The 17,424-nt window shown below is 43.0% G+C and overlaps 1 protein-coding gene and 1 long non-coding RNA gene across 4 annotated transcripts in view; one reads left to right on the forward strand and one right to left on the reverse strand.

Moving 5' to 3' along the window:
* The window catches only part of fancl (FA complementation group L), a 17,826-nt gene extending 6,272 nt beyond the window's left edge, over positions 1-11,554 (reverse strand). The window contains exons 1-9 of one of the 3 annotated variants that reach the window (XM_036984523.1): positions 11,459-11,554; positions 10,160-10,190; positions 8,091-8,212; positions 7,803-7,861; positions 7,455-7,515; positions 6,937-6,993; positions 6,711-6,808; positions 1,896-1,992; positions 850-918 (exon numbers count right to left, since the gene is read on the reverse strand). In XM_036984523.1, the coding sequence (XP_036840418.1) occupies positions 850-918; positions 1,896-1,992; positions 6,711-6,808; positions 6,937-6,993; positions 7,455-7,515; positions 7,803-7,861; positions 8,091-8,212; positions 10,160-10,190; positions 11,459-11,461 (597 nt within the window). In that variant the 5' untranslated portion in view covers positions 11,462-11,554. Of the gene's footprint in view, positions 1-849; positions 919-1,895; positions 1,993-6,710; positions 6,809-6,936; positions 6,994-7,454; positions 7,516-7,802; positions 7,862-8,090; positions 9,200-10,159; positions 10,191-11,458 lie in introns of those variants that run through there. The other 2 variants (XM_021610766.2, XM_021610759.2) reach the window with 2 other exon arrangements.
* The window catches only part of LOC110528637, a 42,816-nt gene continuing 34,618 nt past the window's right edge, over positions 9,227-17,424 (forward strand). Inside the window, exon 1 of the long non-coding RNA XR_002474288.2 lies at positions 9,227-9,723. This is a non-coding gene — a long non-coding RNA (uncharacterized LOC110528637). The remainder of the gene's footprint in view (positions 9,724-17,424) is intronic.

The following is a 17,424-nucleotide window of genomic DNA, read 5'->3' on the forward strand; positions in this document are numbered from 1 at the left end:
CACAAACACAGTGTGGCACATCTTGGCCCTGCAACAGAGCAGGCAATAATTACTCATTCAAATGAACATGTCAGGACAGCCGACAGACAAGCCCTTCCCCCACAACACACACACTCCTCTCACAGCACAGGAGAGATCCATCAGCTGCCCAGCAGGCAGACAGGCTCCATACGGCAGCGCTGTACTTAGCTCGTCTTCTCTGTACGGCTGCCATGTACCACACACACACACACACACACACACGTGTAGAGGGACACACCCAGCACATAGCAAGAGAACAGCTGTCAGTGTCTAGGGCTCAATATTACTGACTGTAACTGAGAATAAAATAGGAGTTAAAAGGCTATCCTTTAAAGGTTGTACTGAGACAGACAGCAAGTGTGTGAATTGCAACTGAAAAAGTGTGTTAGTGTGTATAAGTAGTAAAGAAAAATCAAATCAAAAATTAATATAGTTACATATCGCAATACTATTTTTGACAATTTCTTTGTTGTTAGGTTGCGATAGCTAGTGCTATTCGGCTGTACTTGCGCTAAAACTCTGGTATTTTTCATCCTATAGCTTGTTATCCATCTTTTTAAATAGTGAGCCAACATGTTTTCAGCACTTTCATTCCATGACTGATCAACATTTGTTTTCTCATGGCTCTCTTGTCTCTCTGCAGCAGACATAGTGAGCAATATGTTTGGAATTTCAAATCGCAATAAAATCCCAGTATCGAATCACAATACATATAGAATCGGCACCTAAGTATCGTGATAATATTGGTCCCTGGCAATTTCCACTCCCATGTACGAGTGTGATACAGTTGGACTGAAACAGTGCGATGTGTGTGTGTGTGTACAGTACCTGTGGTGTCCAAGTCATGGCCAGTGGAACAGGTAGGTCTGCGGAGCACCATGGGGCCTCTACAGGGTGCTGTGAATAGGAGGGAAACTTGCCTTAACACCCTAGAGTTGGCAAACATGCATATCAATGTCCCTGGGTGCTTGACTGTTACCAATACTGTATGTACACTAAACAGGCTGTAGCCTACTGGTAAATGTGTTTTTCAGGAAGTTAACCCACACCCTTTCCTTACATCTCTTTTTATAATTCCTCTCCTTCTTTCCACATATCACTCTCTCCCTGCCCCCCCGCCTATCTCTGCATGCCAACCCCTACCTTCCACCCTCTGACTGTGCCTATGTGGGGTGACCTGGGTAGGGGAGAAGGGCGGGCGAGGCAGCTGGTCCACAGGGGGAATCCAGGCTATTTTTACACAGCGACAGGGGCAGGCAGGTGGGCACACAGGCGGGTGGGCACAGGGTGAAACCAACCACCTCCTCTGGATATCATCTGGGCCAGCTACCACCAACCTGCCATGCGGCCACCCTCCTCACTACTCCCGAACCCAGCACTGCCACTCTGCTATACTCAGAGGGAGGGGGCAGGCAGGCATGGAAAGAGTGATATGCCGGCTATCGCTAACCAAGATGCAGGCACGGTCTGTGCTAAAACTGATCTAGATGTTCTACCTTTTAAGAGGACCAACCATATGTATTTCTACTAGTTATGCCCACATGCTCTTATCTCCCTCCTCTCCTCTGCTTCTGGAGGGTTGTATCATGCAACTGTGAATCTAAAGTGGATATCTCTACACTCCCATCTCACAGGGTGTTGGAACCTCTCACGCAGACTTCAGCAAACTATGTTTGTCCTAGATATGGGACTGCTCAGAGAAGTACTGTCTTTTTAACACAAGATGGATATTTGAACGTACTGTGTAAGAGTATGACTTGGGGTTTTTCATTGACTGTTACAATGTGTGTGTTCTCACTTCAGGCTTTAGTTAGCTTAGCTGTAAGTGTACATGTGTGAACATATTAGCCTGCATAGTGTGTGTGCTCCCTTACCTTGGGCTTCAGTTTGACGGTGACGACGTGCTGTCGCCCCGAGGAGTCCTCAGCCCTCAGTCTCAGTGTTCGGAACTCCGTGTCAATGGACACCAGCCTGGGAACACACAGACATTGGTCAGTCTGGTCAGACACATACTGCATAAAGAGGTGATGCGTTCTCGCACACAGACAGACTCAGAGGTGTTTAGTAGAGGGAAAGCAGGTTGCTCCCATCGTAGCCCATTAATCACACCCTCTGAGAGGCAGTAAGATGTCTAAACAGTTAGAAATCCCCCGTAGGTACAGCTCTAGGACCAGCTTACATTTCCCTAATCCTAACCTTAACCTTTAGCGGAGGAAATGTCAAACTGACCCCAGTTTCTAGACTCTGGGGGGGTAACTTCCTCCTAGATTTCCAGTGCAGTAATGGAACTCTGCTGTGGCTGACATGGCCATATTTCTGCTGGAGATTTATGTGGTGTGGTGGTCAGTGTGCAACTTCTGAAGGCATGGAGCATGGCAGCGTTTCTGACGGACCCGACTAGGATGATCGTAAAACTGACAAAACCACAGAAATGAGTGGAAATATGCTCGAACACACACACCGTGACCCAACACAGCACCTCACTCCTTTAATCTAGTAACACACAGAAAATGTTTCACTCACTCAATTCATCTCCCTCTTTCCCCCTTCCCATTTCATTGTAGTGACAATCTAGCAAAAACATTTCTGCATATCAGTATCACAGCTCCATTCTTGAATCACAGTCCCATATCCTCTACTCTGCATTCACATGCGGCCTCCCACCCCACAATAGCAGGGGCTGGCTGGCACTTGGCGCGATGGACACAGCGTGACAGTGTGATGCCCCACTGTGAAGACTGATGATAGCAGTGCAATTGGAACTACAGGAACGGAGCTGCTTAGAAAACAGGAACAGATGACACGTGTGTTTGAGTGAGCAGTATACGGATGGAGCTAGCTGTACACAGTGGTGAAAAAGTAATTTGTTAAAGTAATGATGAGAACTGTGGTACTCAGATATCAGTATGAAAAGTATGAGATCTGTGTAGAAAGCCAGACAAAATTCCATTCACTATTACAGTGCCTTCGGAAAGTATTCAGACCCCTTGACTTTTTCCAAATTTGGTTATGTTACAGCCTTATTCTAAAATAGTTAAATAGTTCCCCCCCCATTAATATACACATAATACACCATAATGACAAAAACAGGTTTTTAGAAAAATGGAAATATGATATTTACATAAGTATTCAGACCCTTTACTCAGTACTTTGTTGAAGCACCTTTGGCAGCGATTACAGCATCGAGTCTTCTTAGGTATGACGCTACAAGCTTAGGACACCTCTATCTGGGGAGTTTCTCCCATTCTTCTCTGCAGATCCTCTCAAGGTTTGTCTGGCTCAATTTAAATCAAATTTGTCACATGCGCTGAATACAACAGGTGAAATGCTTACTTACAAGCCTTTAACCAACAATGGAGATTTAAGAAAATACAAAAAAAGTAAGAGATAAGGATAACAAATAATTAAAGAGCAGCAGAAAAAAATAACAATAGCGGGGCTATATACAGGGGGTACCGGTACAAAGTCAACGTGCGAGGGCACCGGTATTGAGGTAATGTACGTGTAGGTAGAATTATTAAAGTGACTATGCATAGATAATAACAGAGAGTAGCAGCAGCGTAGAAGAGGGGGGCAATGCAAATAGTCTGGTTAGCTATTTGATTAGATGTTCAGGAGTCCTATGGCTTGGGGGTAGAAGATGTTTAGAAGCCTCTTGGACCTAAACTTGGTGCTCTGGTACCGCTTACTGTGCGGTAGCAGAGAGAACAGTCTATGACTAGGGTGGCTGGAGTCTGATAATTTTTAGGGCCTTCCTCTGACACCGCCTGGTATAGAGCTCCCGGATAGCAGGAAGCGTGGCCCCAGTGATGTACTGCCCCCTTGTACGCACTACCCTCTGTAGTGCCTTGTAGTTGGAGGCTGAGCAGTTGCTATACCAGGCAGTGATGCAACCCGTCAGGATGCTCTCGATGGTGCTGGGGGAATACGTTTTGTTGTGCCCTCTTTACGACTGTCTTGGTGTGTTTGGACCATGTTAGTTTGTTGGTGATGTGGACGCCAAGGAACTTGAAGCTCTCAACCTTCTCCACTACTGCCCCGTCGATGTTAATGGGGCATGCTAGGTCCTCCTTTTCCTGAAGTCCACACTCCTCTCCTTTGTCTTGATCACGTTGAGGGAGAGGTTGTTGTCCTTGCACCACAGGGTAAGGTCTCTGACTTTCTCCCTATAGGCTGTCTCATCATTGTCGGTGATCAGGCCTACCACTGTTGTGTCATCGGCAAACTTAATCATGGTGTTTGTGTCGTGCATGGCTGTGCAGTCATGAGTGAACAGGGACTACAGGAGGGGCCCCCGTGTTGAGGATCAGCGTGGTGGATGTGTTGTTACCTACTCTTACCAACTAGGGGCAGCCTGTCAGTAAGTCCAGGATTCAGATGCAGAGGAAGGTTGGATGGGGAGCGTTGCTGCACAGCTATTTTCAGGTCTCTCCAGAGATGTTCGATCGGGTTCAAAGTCCGGACTCTGGCTGGGCCACTCAAGGACATTCAGAGACATGTCTCGAAGCCACTCCTGCGTTGTCTTGGCTGTGTGCTTATGATCATTGTCCTGTTGGAAGGTGAGCCTTCAACCCAGTCTGAGGTCCTGAGCGCTCTGGAGTAAGTTTTCATCAAGGATCTCTCTGTACTTCACTCCATTCAGTCCCTGCTGCTGAAAAACATCCACACAGCATGATGCTGCCACCACCATGCTTCACCGTAGGGATGGTGCCAGGTTTCCTCCAGATGTGACACTTGAAATTCAGGCCAAATAGTTCAATCTTGGTTTCATCAGAACCGAGAATCTTGTTTCTCATGGTCTGAGAGTCTTTAGGTGCCTTTTACTGAGGAGTGGCTTGCGTCTGGCCACACTACCATAAAGGCCTGATAGCTGCAGAGATGGTTGTCCTTCTGGAAGGTTCTCCCATCTCCACAGAGCAACTGTAGAGCTCTGTCAGAGTGACCATAGGGTTCTTGGTCACCTCCCTGACCAAGGCCCTTCTCCCTCGAGTGCTCAGTTTGGCTGGGCGGCCAGCTCTAGGAAGAATGTTGGTGGTTCCAAACTTCTTCCATTTAATAATTATGGAGGCCACTGTGTTCTTGGGGACCTTCAATGCTGCAGACATTTTTTGGTACCCTTCCCCATATCTGTGCTTCGACACAATCCTGTCTCGGAGCTCTACGGACAATTCCTTCGACTTCAATGCTTCATTTTTGCTCTGTCAACTGTGGGACCTTAAATAGACAGGGGTGTGCCTTTCTAAATCATGTCCAATCAATTGAATTTACCACAGGTGGACTCAACAATAAAGTTGTAGAAACATCTCAAGGATGATCAATGGAAACAGGATGCACCAGAGCTCGATTTCAGGTCTCATAGCAAATGGTCTGAATACTTATGTAAATAAGGTATTTATCTTATTTGTAATACATTTGTAAACACACAAAAAAATATATATATTCAATGATGCCTAGTAGACTCCTCCAAGTTAGGAAGATGTGACACCTATATCGATTACAATTAAAGTCAAATGGATGTATGGCCATTAGGGGTAAAGGCAAAGTATACGGCAGGGGTGTCAAAGTCAATCCATGGAGGGCCTAGTGTCCGCGTTTTCCCCCCCTTCTTCCTGTCAATTAAGATCTAGACCATCAGGTGAGGGGAGTTGTTTACTAATTAGTGACCTTAATTCATCGATCAAGTACAAGAGAGGAGCGAAAACCTGCAGACACTGCCCTCCGTGGAATGAGATTGACACGTGGTATACGGTCTTTGGGAAACCTAAAGGCAGATTGAAGAGCAATACACAAAAGGTCAAGGCAAAAACACATTCACACACCTCTTACTCCAAACAGAGAAGAAAAAAATGTATATGCCTCAAAGAGTTGTGAATATGGAATAAAGTTGTGTCTATTTAATGATGCCAAACACTTTAAAGCATGTGTTTTGGGCATAGAGGGGGCTGGAGTGGAGATACTTGACTCCATATTCCCATTCACTAACTCATGACTTCTCAAGGCAGTCTCAAGCCCATTCAAATGACCAGGCTCAACGCAAGCCTCTCTTGCCTGCACCCATCAGCAGACAAAATGAGTGAAAACCCTGGCTATTAATGCCACTGCCAATTAAGACGTTAAACGAATCTCGAGTGCATTGAGGCCTGCTGTGTAATGCCTCTAAAGGTAATACAGTATTGAAATGACGTTCACCTCATTTCCACATAACTTCAACATCCCCCCCATTAAACCTAAGAGTAGGGTCTTCAATTAGACCAATTTGCATTTGCTAATATCATAATTGCAGCTGTAGTCATTAATAGGGAAAGTGGAAAATGAGTAGCCGAGCTAAATGGTAGCTGAGATGCATCACCAGTCACAAAGAGAAGACGGTATTGGCCCTGGCTGACATATAGCTAGGCAGTGTTATTAAATGGGATCTGGCTTTAACTATAACTCAACAACAAAAAAATAAGGATGTCATTATTAGTCAGTTATTAATGCAGTATAATATTGTCCTAAGCCTTTATTTTATGGTTCAGGCTGATGGTATGGCCGCTATAGGGTAATAGTTAGTCACTGGCTGGTATAATAGAACTCAACAGGAAATAATGCAGGTCATAGTTATATTCTATGACTAGTGACAAGAGTTTTTCCTGGTCAGGTCACATGGTAAAGCTCCTGGCCCTATCCCTACTTGCTCCAGTACATACTTATCCCATCCCAGGTCCTCCATCTCAATGATGAGCTGAGAGTAGTACTGTGGAGGGGGGATGGAGCGACACTCTGGCCTGCACTTGAGGGCCACTTCCTGGAACAGAACACTTCCTGTTTACATTCAATCACCAGCATTTCAGTGCGGTACTATTTTACTGTATGTATTATGACATCAAGGAATATGTCAATATCAATCTAAAAGGTAAAAACAGATGCTCTTACCAGGACAGTCTTCAGCTCCAGAACAAAGCTGACTAGATCAGGAGAGTGATGTAATCTCTGCGAAACGACAAAATAACAAGAGAGATCTCTGATTAGCTGGAAAATTAAGTGTTACCGTAGTGTCTTCTTTCAAACCAACTTAGTAGCTGTTCAAATCAAGGCCAATGTTTTGATTAATGGAGCCTGCCACTAGGTTTAATAATTAATGATAGCTTAAAGCCTGTGAAAATAATGAACTTTACAGCCTGGGGTGAAATATAAATCTAATCCCAATAACCCAGAGGTGACCACATAACAAATAGGGACATTTCCAAGGCAATGTTAATTATGCAGTGGAAAATATTTTTTTTAACAAGCGAATGAAACACAGCAAGTGATGGAATGCATAAGTGAACATACAGTTCACTAAGCAGTCCAGTCTACCTATCCTCGAAAACATCTTCATCTGAAATGAGTTGGCCTCTCAATTGATTAGAGTTATTAAAGTGTTGGTGTGGTTAGCTTTGTTTTTTTCTTACCTGTTTTACTATGTGCCCATATCCACACAATAGCTGTTTCAACTGCCAGCAGCATTGAAGCCTGCAATGCAGAATGATATTTAGTAAATCATTGATTCCATTTGATCCAGGGGACTAGAGTGAAATATAATTAATTTGGGGTATGAAAGAGGGCAAGCAAGATGTATCATTAAGTTTGAGGCCAATCCTCTGCATAAGTCTGTCTGTGTGAGTGTAGAGAAAGCAAGAAACAGATGAACAGAGAGACGAATTGACAGACAATTTCTTGTGTCTGTCTTTCTCGGACTCTGGCACACACACACACACACACACACACACACATAGAATACAGGGGACTTGTAACGTTACTTAGCCAGTTTAAGTTGATGATCTGGTGGAAGCAGTATTCTTATTCTGAAGTCTCTCTCCTAAAATAAAATAGCAACAATAGTAGATAAAGTAGGCCATCAGATCTTGTTCAAACCATAAATATTCTTCTGGCAACTTCTAAATAAACAGCTGACTGTCCAAGAATCGATGCATGCGCGCGACTACTACACAGCTAACAACGTTACAAATTATATCTAAGATACATTATCTTGACTTGATTGTAGCGCAAGTAACGGTTACCTAGCTCATAAACCATGTTTGTCCCACCTGAACCGTGATAAATCCATCATAGACAGTTTTCTCCTTGTTGAGTGGTAACAACAGCGGACTCTCTTTGACAAGTAAACTCTCCATTCTTGACAGTTCGAAGTCAGCTGTGTGGTGCTGGGCTAAAATAACAACATGGTTAGCTGACCATGCTAGCATGTAAACATCTCAAGTTTTCAGCTGCATACAGTACTCACGTTCGTGCCACTTGAACATTAACTAAGAGTGCGTTTGAGAAAAAGGTATTTCAGAAATACAAGTATTGCCTTTGTACACAAACCGATACGTTATTTTTGGTTGTGTAGCTAGCCAGCTAACTGTTTTTCCCGCAAAAAAAAAACTATAAAAAAGTGTAACATACGTCACTCAGGCTTTGGTTTGAATTACAAAACTTTATTAGCTAGTACCAACTAAGCAGTGTTTCGGGTAAGCTACTATTATTTTAAGTATTTATGCAACTTTCACTGAAAAAGTTAATTGATTAAGAAAAAATGGTTATTATAAGTTACACATTATCAATTGCCATTCTCCATGTAAATGATTGTTGTAGCCTGTTTACAAAAATGTTGAATGGTTCATGAATGTTGCTGACTAGACATAACCCTATATTAGCTTGGCCTCAAATTAAATACATGATTAAATCATGGAAATAGGCTTAACCTCACTTCTAGGATGTTCAGCTAACGGGTCCTTTTATATGAATAGCCCACAGGTAATGGACACCTTTTAATGTACAGAATTTCATGGTCGAAAAATGTACCAAAGCAGTAGCTAAAGAGTCTCTGGAAGGCATAGGCCTAGTCAATGTGTTGAAATGTAGGCTAAGCAAAATGTGTGGTTATATTTATAGAGGGTATTCCTTTTTTATTCATTATAAAGACAATATGTAAGGGACATATTAAGAAATAAAAGTATTGCTTATAATTTTGGGAAAGGATTCTCAGTTTATTCTGTTCTATTCTATTCTACAGGTGACATTGCCAACCTCAGATAATGTGTCCTCCTTTGAGGTAGGTATTGACATTACATCTACATCTATTTTTAGTCTAGATTACCTTGACCATAAGACAACAAAACAATCACACTGTCCTGTAATTTTTCTGCCAGTATCATTCATATTCCATATATTATGAAATCCAATAAGACATCTGTCTCTGTTTCAATTTACATACGCATTGTCACAACATGTGGCATGAATCCCCTCTCCCGAATGCCAAATATGTCATTACAATTCCTATTCAAATCCAATCAAACCATGATTACTACAAAAGCCCCCGTATTGCCGTGCTCCTATATGCAGGTTTGAGGCTTAGCTCCCTTTAAGCAAATATTTATCCCTCCAGCCAGGATGACTTTATTGCAGTTTGTGATTATATATGGGTCTGTGAGAGGAGTGTCAACCGTGCATGCTCCACAATGTGCCTGGAGAGATTGATGTTTTGTCATCCACCTGCTTCAAAGCTGTAAAACCCGGGAGGCAGCAGCAAACGGAGAGACCTACCCAGCCCGGAAAAAAACAAACAAAGAGAGACCTTACTGGTGCTGTTTACACATCTGTGTGGAGGACTATCTGGGCTTGTGTGTTTTGACATCGCGCTCAAATGGCTGCACGGCTCCTGTCTCAGTGAAACGGGTGAGTGATATTCTCCTTCTCTCTCTCTCCCTCTCTGTCTCTCTTCATGTGCAAAGTGCAGCAGTCATGCAACACGGCTGGCTTAATAGCATTCAAAAAGAAAAAAGGCTTAAAGAATTGAGTGTTGGAGAATAGCCCAAGCCGGTGCATAGATTGTGCTCTCTCTCTCTTTCCCTCTCTCGGTCCTTCCTTCCGCAGCCTCCAGCGCTGGGCTCCAGCTCTGAGAGAAATGATCTATTGTGCTTTGTTTATCGCTAGCCATGGTCACTTCTCTGAAATGCAATTGGCTGGAACTACAGCGTGTGGGTCCTGCACCCAGTGTTTTTTCCTCCTCCTCCTCCCTCTCTTTTCCTCTCTCTGCCTCGCTCTCTCTCTCGCTCGTTCGTACAGATCCCTTTGAGACAAGATATGAGCAGGGGTGTCTGGTCCAACGTACTTCTCTCTCTCTCTCTGTGTTCTGCATTCATCTGAAATGACAATATATAGGACATATTGTTGTGCAAGAGTTGAAATGGACATAAAGACTAAATAGTAAAATAATAATGACATACCGGTAAATATAGTTTGTATTGATAAAGATGTAGGTTGTATTTAGGTTACACTATTTTAGCTATCTTTTGAATGCTGGTGGGATTGCTGATATGACCTATATTTTATGTTACCACTTACCACAGATTTATACTTAATTTACACTTTTGTCTCACATATAAAATGTGTGTTGCCATTCTATGTCAGCTGTTTAGAAATAATTGAAGGTATATATTATATTATGGGAACCCCCTGCCCATTACCCAGGTCTTTATTATATTATTTGAGCCAAGATCTGTTCTGCTCGAATGGCTCTTCAGACATGCACGCTAGACATTTTAAAAATGTACATCATTATAGTCAAGAGTTACAAAATATTTGCAGTGTGCACCTGTTATTTTCAAGAGCGAATATATGATAGACATAATGAAAGACAAAACAAAGACTATGAAGAGTTACCTATCAAGTGTTTTTGTACCTTACCTTTGAAAAAAAGAGACTGGATGTGAGTGGTCCCACACCAGATTAGTTCCTGATTAGGCAGTGCTGTGCACTATGAAGGTTTGAGGTAATGAAGGGAATCAGACCCAGCCTCACTACTGACCAGGCCAGCCCAGCGTGCCAGAGTCTGGCCCCGGTCCGGATGTCTTATTTAGGCCCATTAAATAGACTCACAGACAAACAAAAACACAGCGCTTGTTTAAAAAACAAATACATTGCTACTGTTTAATAGACGGGAATCCCAGTTTTCCAACGGTGCAGATTTATTTAGGCTAGATTTAGTGTCGGTGGAAAGACGACGATATCAATGCTTAGTTAGCAGTTATCTGGCTAGTTAACTATAGCTAAATGGTATGTTTTGAATTGGCTATCATTATTTTATACATGCTGCTGATTTGTCGCGCGCTCTCTCCTCGGGCAACGGCCTACTGGCATGCAACACACAAAGAAGGTTCTTTCCGATAGTGGTTGATATGTATATTTATAAGTGATTGGTCATATTTAAAAGCGTGGCTTCATGAATTACATTACTTTTCATGATCTTACAAACCCTCATTTGACAATTTGGAACGGCGCATCAAGCGCATTCAGGTTGGTGTATTTCCAATCTGCACAATCTCGAACAGCCTACTGTCACGCACAGATTTACAGAGTAGCGGCAAATAAATTTGAACAAAGCGGAATCAGGAAACGAATGCCCACTCACCATTGCTATTCAATGCAGATCCCGCCTTCATTCCGCACTGATTAACCTTTTTTGCTTTATGCATGAATCTGGGACGGTGATAGGCTACTTTGTTTTATAGAGGAGCTGGTACGCAATTACCCAAACATTTGAAATGCCGGTATGGCGCTCTGGATAGCTCCGGCACAATTCAAGCGCTGCATAAACAGTGTATTCGGAAGGTATTCAGACCCTTTGACTTTTTCCACATGTTGTTACATTACAGCCGTATTCTAAAATTGATTACATTGTTGTTTACCCTCATCACTCTACACACAATACCCCATCATTACAAATATATTAATATTTATTTTTTTATAAAATAAAAACGGAAATATCACAGTTATATAAGTACTCAGACCCTTTACTCAGTACTTTGCTGAAGCACCTTTGACAATGATTACAGCCTTTTTTGGCAATGATGCTACAAGCTTGGCACACGTGTAATTGGGGAGTTTCTCCCATTCCTCTCTGCAGATACGCTCAAGCTCTGTCAGGTTGGATGGGGAGCATCACTGCACAGCTATTTTCAGGTCTCTTCAGAGATGTTTGATCGGGTTCAAGTCCGGGCTCTGGCTGCACCACTCAAGGACATTCAGATACTTGTCCCAAAGCCACTCCTGCGTTGTCTTGGCTGTGTGCTTAGGGTTATTGTCTGGTTGGAAGGTGAACCTTTTCCCTAGTCTGGAGCAGGTTTTCATCAAGGATTTCTCTGTACTTTTCTCTGTTCATCTTTCCCTCGATCCTGACTAGTCTCCCAGTCCCTGCCTCTGAAAAACATCCCCACAGCATGATGCTGCCACCACCACCATGCTTCATCGAAGGGATGGCACCAGGTTTTCTCCAGATGTGACGTTTGGCATTCAGGCCAAAGACTTCAATCTTGGTTTCATCAGACCAGAGAATCATGTTTCTCATCGTCTGAGAGTCCTTTAAGTGCCTTTTGGCAAATTCCAATCGTGCTGTCATGTGCCTTTTACTAAGGAGTGGCTTCCGTCTGGCCACTCTACCATAAAGGCCTGATTGCTGGAGTGCTGCAGACATGGTGGTACTTCTGGAAGTTTCTCCCATCTCCACAGAGGAACTCTGGAGCTCTGTCAGTGACCATGGGGTTCTTGGTCACCTCCCAGACCAAGGCCCTTCTCCCCCGATTGCTCAGTTTGGTTGGGCGGCCAGCTCTAGGAAGAGTCTTGGTGGTTCCAAACTTCTTCCATTTAAGAATGACAGAGGCCACTGTACTTGTGGGGACCTTTAATACTGCAAACATTTCTATGTACCCTTTCCCAGATCTGTGCCTTGAGACAATCCTGTCTCAGAGCTCTACGGACAATTCCTTCAACCTCAAGGCTTGTTTTTTGCTCTGACATGCACTGTCAACTGTGGGACCTTATGTAGACAGGTGTGTGCCTTTCCCTATCATGTCCAATCAATTGAATTTACCACAGGTGGACTCCAATCAAGTTCTGGAAACATCTCAAGGATGATCAATGGAAACAGGATGCACCTGAGCTAAATTTCGAGTCTCATAGCAAAGATTCTGAACACGAACGTAAATAATGTTATTCTGTTTTTATTTTGCATAAATTAGCAAACATTTTGAACAACCTGTTTTCGCTTTGTCGTTATGGGGTATTGTGTGTAGATTGATGAATAAAAAAAAAAATGTAATCAATTTTAGAATAAAGCTATAACATAACAGAATGTGAAAAAAATATTTCTCTCCTCTGGTAGGCTTGCGTCGGTGGGCAACTTACAGCTGGGTTTTCCTTTGCAATGCGTAATAGTTTGCAAGCCCTGCTTCATCTGCCGAGTGTCTGAGCTGGCATAGTAGGATTCAATCTTAGTCTTAGTCCTGGTATTGACATTTCGCCTGTTTGTTGGCTCATCAGAGGTCGTAGTGGGATTTCTTATAAACATTCATATTAGTGTCCCGCTTCTTGAAACAGCAGCTCTAGACTTCAGCTCAGTGAGGGTGTTGCCTGTAATCCATGGCCTTTTGTTGGGGTATGTACGTACGGTCACTTTGGTGACGATCCCAGAATTTTTTTGAGTCTGTGCTAGCAAAACCATCCAACCATTTAGCATCTGCTTAATCAGACTATTTCCGTATTGAGTGTTCCACTGGTACTTCCTGTTTTGGGTTTTTGCTTGTAGAAAGCAGGAAGCAGGAGGATAAAGTTATGGTCTGATTTGTCAACAGGAGGGCGAGGGAGGGCCTTGTATGTGTTTCTGTGGGTGGAGTAAAGGTGATCTAAAATGTTGTTGCCTTTAGTTGCACAGGTCACATGCTGGTAAAATAAAGGTAAAACAGATCTCAATTTTCCTGCATTAAAATCATCGGCCACGAGAAATGCTGCATCTGAATGTGCATTTTCTTGTTTGGTTATATCTCGTTGAGTGCGGTCTTAGAGCCAGCATCGGTTTGTGGTGGTAAATAGACAGAAAACGATCTTGTCAAATAGTATGGTCTGCAGCTTATCATGACTGGTATTTCAACTCAGTCAAGCAAAAACTTGAGACTTCGTTAACAATGAAGATTGCGCACCAGCTGCTGTTAACAAAGAGACACACTCATTCTCCCTTCGTCTTACCCAAGGCTGCCGTCTGGTGTTGACAATGCGTAGAAAAACCAGCGAGATGTATATTCATGTTCTCGAATATCACAGTTTTTCAGGTTTGTTGATAGGATAGTCTTGAACAGAGCTCATCCAGTTTGTTCTCCAGTGACTGCACGTTCACCAACAGAACAGAATCCAATGGCGGTCTGTTTGTCGACGTAGTCTCGTCAGGATGCCGCCTCGCCTGCCTCTTTTTCACTGCCTCTTCCTCTTTAGAGTCACAGGGAATAGAGTCTGGTCCGTATTAAGCAGAATCTCCAGAGCTGCCAACTTGTTGAGGTAGACATGTTCATCCAAATCGAGGTTCATGATCATTGTTCTGATGTCCAGAAGCTGTTTTCGGGCATAGGAAATGATGGTGGATGCATTATGTACACATTTTTATTAGATCAGCTTTAAAACCCCACAAAAAATAGCAAAATTGTTCAGGAGCTTTTAAGACGGCTGCTATACACTGCAGCTCCATCTTCATCTTCAAACCTCTTGATTCACTGTGAGCACTGACAGGACTGGGCAACAGTCTGAGAAATGTGTTGAGTAGCACTAAACTGCTCTCAGGACCCAACTCTGAGCCAAAGAGTCAGATGTAATGTGCTGCAGGAAGGAGGGCTGCCAAAGACTATAATATGAGCTCTGATTATCTGACATCAAATGACATGGCCATTTTTAAAACTGCTGTTTAAGTTCTTACCTGGCAAGCTTCTTGATAAATAAGTATAAGTACTTTTTATGTGGTTTCATGCTTTTTCTGTTGTTTGTTCTAGCCTGTATCGTGGCATTCACCATGAAGTTTAGGAACGGAGTACATTTATGGTTTTGTTTGTGTGTTTGTTTGACTATGCACATATATATATATATATATCTGTTAGTGTGGGTGTGTTTACTCTAATTTGCTGTATCACGGATGTGTGGTGATCTGAGTTGGAGCGGCGCAGAGTGAGAAGTCTTAGCCTGGATTACAGGGCTCAGAGATAGGGCTGAATCCAGCCAGCTGTCTGACATGAATTGATCGGATTAGAAAGTGTGGGTTCCTTTCCCCCACGGGGAGACCAAGCAGGTTGTGTATAATTGACTTTACTCCCTGAATGTCTTGTGGGCTAGGGAGGTCTGTCTGTCTGGGAGGGGGTTATCCCTAGGAGCCTGGCGGAGGCTTAGGAACAGATCGATATCACCAGTGTTGAGTTGCAGCAGGGAACCTACCTAAATAACAGTAGGGGGGTCTTTCCACCTCAGAAAGCACAATAAAGGAGGATATCGACACCCAGCATCTCAGATTGTTCTGAAATTGTTTCTGTAGTTAGAGACAGGTAAAAATTAGATTTCCTGAAACATTATTTTGTTAAAATTGTTTTTTTTATCTCAGAGAAATTGATTGCACCCAAATTGGTCATTTTAATTTATAGGATTCAGATAATATTCAATGAATATAGTGCCCAACAAACTTTTTCCTACCAATGAGTAAGACTTGGGGAATCCAAAACATATTCAAAAGCCACCCACGTACCTCTCATATCCCATGCCAATCCCACCCCAACAACCAGTGAACAGTATTAGTTCTCTATGTTTGAGAAGTAGTATGAAGCTGTGGCTTGGAGTATTGCTTCTTCATTCTTTGTCATGTATTCCCTGTTAATATGGTGATGTTTTTTTCCCCTGTTCAGATAAATTTGTCATTGATGTTGCTTTCATTATTTACCATAAAGTAGTGTGAAAGTACCAGGTTTTGACTACTAGATAACACTGTTGCTGATATACCACAACACTTTTTAAAATCCATTTTGCTGGTCTCTTGTGTTTTTATTAAATAGATCAACATTTTCTTTGCAACTTTGTGTAGAAAACCAATAGAACTGTCTTATTATGAAAATAAATTGTGTGGCCATCCTCACAATTCAAGCCTGTCCTTCATGAAAGCATTTCAAAAAGCTTATTTCTGGCCTCCTGAGTGGCGCAGCGGTCTAAGGCACTTGTGGGGGGCTAAACGACTTCAGGGATAAGCGAGCGGGTGTCAAGGTGTTATGAAGTGAAGCTTGGCGGGTCATGTTTTGGAAGAAGCATGACTCAACCTTTGCCTCTCCTGAGCCCATTGGGGAGTTGGAGCGATGAGACAAGATCGAAATTGGGGAGAAAAGGGGGTACAATTACAAAAAAAATTAAGAGAAAATAAGCTTATTTCTCTGTTTACATCCTTGTTAGTGAGCATTTCTCCTTTGCCAAGATAGTCCATCCACCTGACAGGTGTGGAATATCAAGAAAATTAAACAGCATGATCATTACACAAGTACACCTTGTGCTGGGGATAATAAAAGGCCACTCTTTGCAGTTTTTTTGTCACACAAAACAATGCTATATATGTTTCAGGTTTTGAGGAAGCGTGCAATTGACTTGCTGACTACATGAATGTCCACCAGAGCTGTTGGCAGAGAGTTTAATGTTAATTTCTCGACCATAAGCAGCCTCCAACGTCATTTAAGAGAATTTGGCATTGCACCCAAATTTGGCATTGCACCCAGAATTTGGTCTAACCAGCCTCACAACCGCAGACTACATGCAACCTCGCTAGCCCAGGACCTCCACATCTGACTTCTTCACCTGCGGGATCGTCTGAGACCAGCTACCCAGACAGCTGATGAAACTGTGAGTTTGCACAACCAAAGAATTTCTTCTCAAACTGTCAAAAACTGTCTCAGGGAAGCTCATCTGCGTGCTTGTCGTCCTCACCAGGGTCTTGACCTGACTGCAGTTTGGTGTGGTAACCGGAATCAGTGGGCAAATGCTCACCTTCGATGGCCACTGATACGCTGGAGAAGTGTGCTCTTCATGGATGAATCCTGGTTTCAACTGTATTGGGCAGATGACAGACAGTGTGCATGGAGACATGTGGACAAGCAGTTTGCTGATGTCAAAATTGTGAACGGAGTGCCCCATGATGATAATGGGGTTATGGTATTGGCAGGAATAAGCTACGAACAATGAACATAATTGCATTTTATCAATGGCATTTGAATGCACAGAGATACTGTGGCGAGATCCTGAGGCCCATTGTTGTGCCATTCATCTGCCACCATCACCTCATGTTTCAGCACGATAAGACACGTCCCCATCTCGCAAGGATCTGTACACAATTCCTGGAAACTGAAAATGTCCCTCATACTCACCAGACATGCCACCCATTGAGCACATTTGGGATGCCTTGTATGACAGCCTGTTCCAATTCCCGCCAACATCCAGCAACTTCCACAGCTGGACAACATTCTACAGGCCACAATCAATAGCCTGATCAACTATATGCGAAGGAAATGTGTCACACTGCATGATGTAAATGGTGGT

The sequence above is a fragment of the Oncorhynchus mykiss genome, chromosome 1 (genome assembly GCF_013265735.2).
Source record: "Oncorhynchus mykiss isolate Arlee chromosome 1, USDA_OmykA_1.1, whole genome shotgun sequence".
Lineage (NCBI taxonomy): Eukaryota > Metazoa > Chordata > Actinopteri > Salmoniformes > Salmonidae > Oncorhynchus > Oncorhynchus mykiss.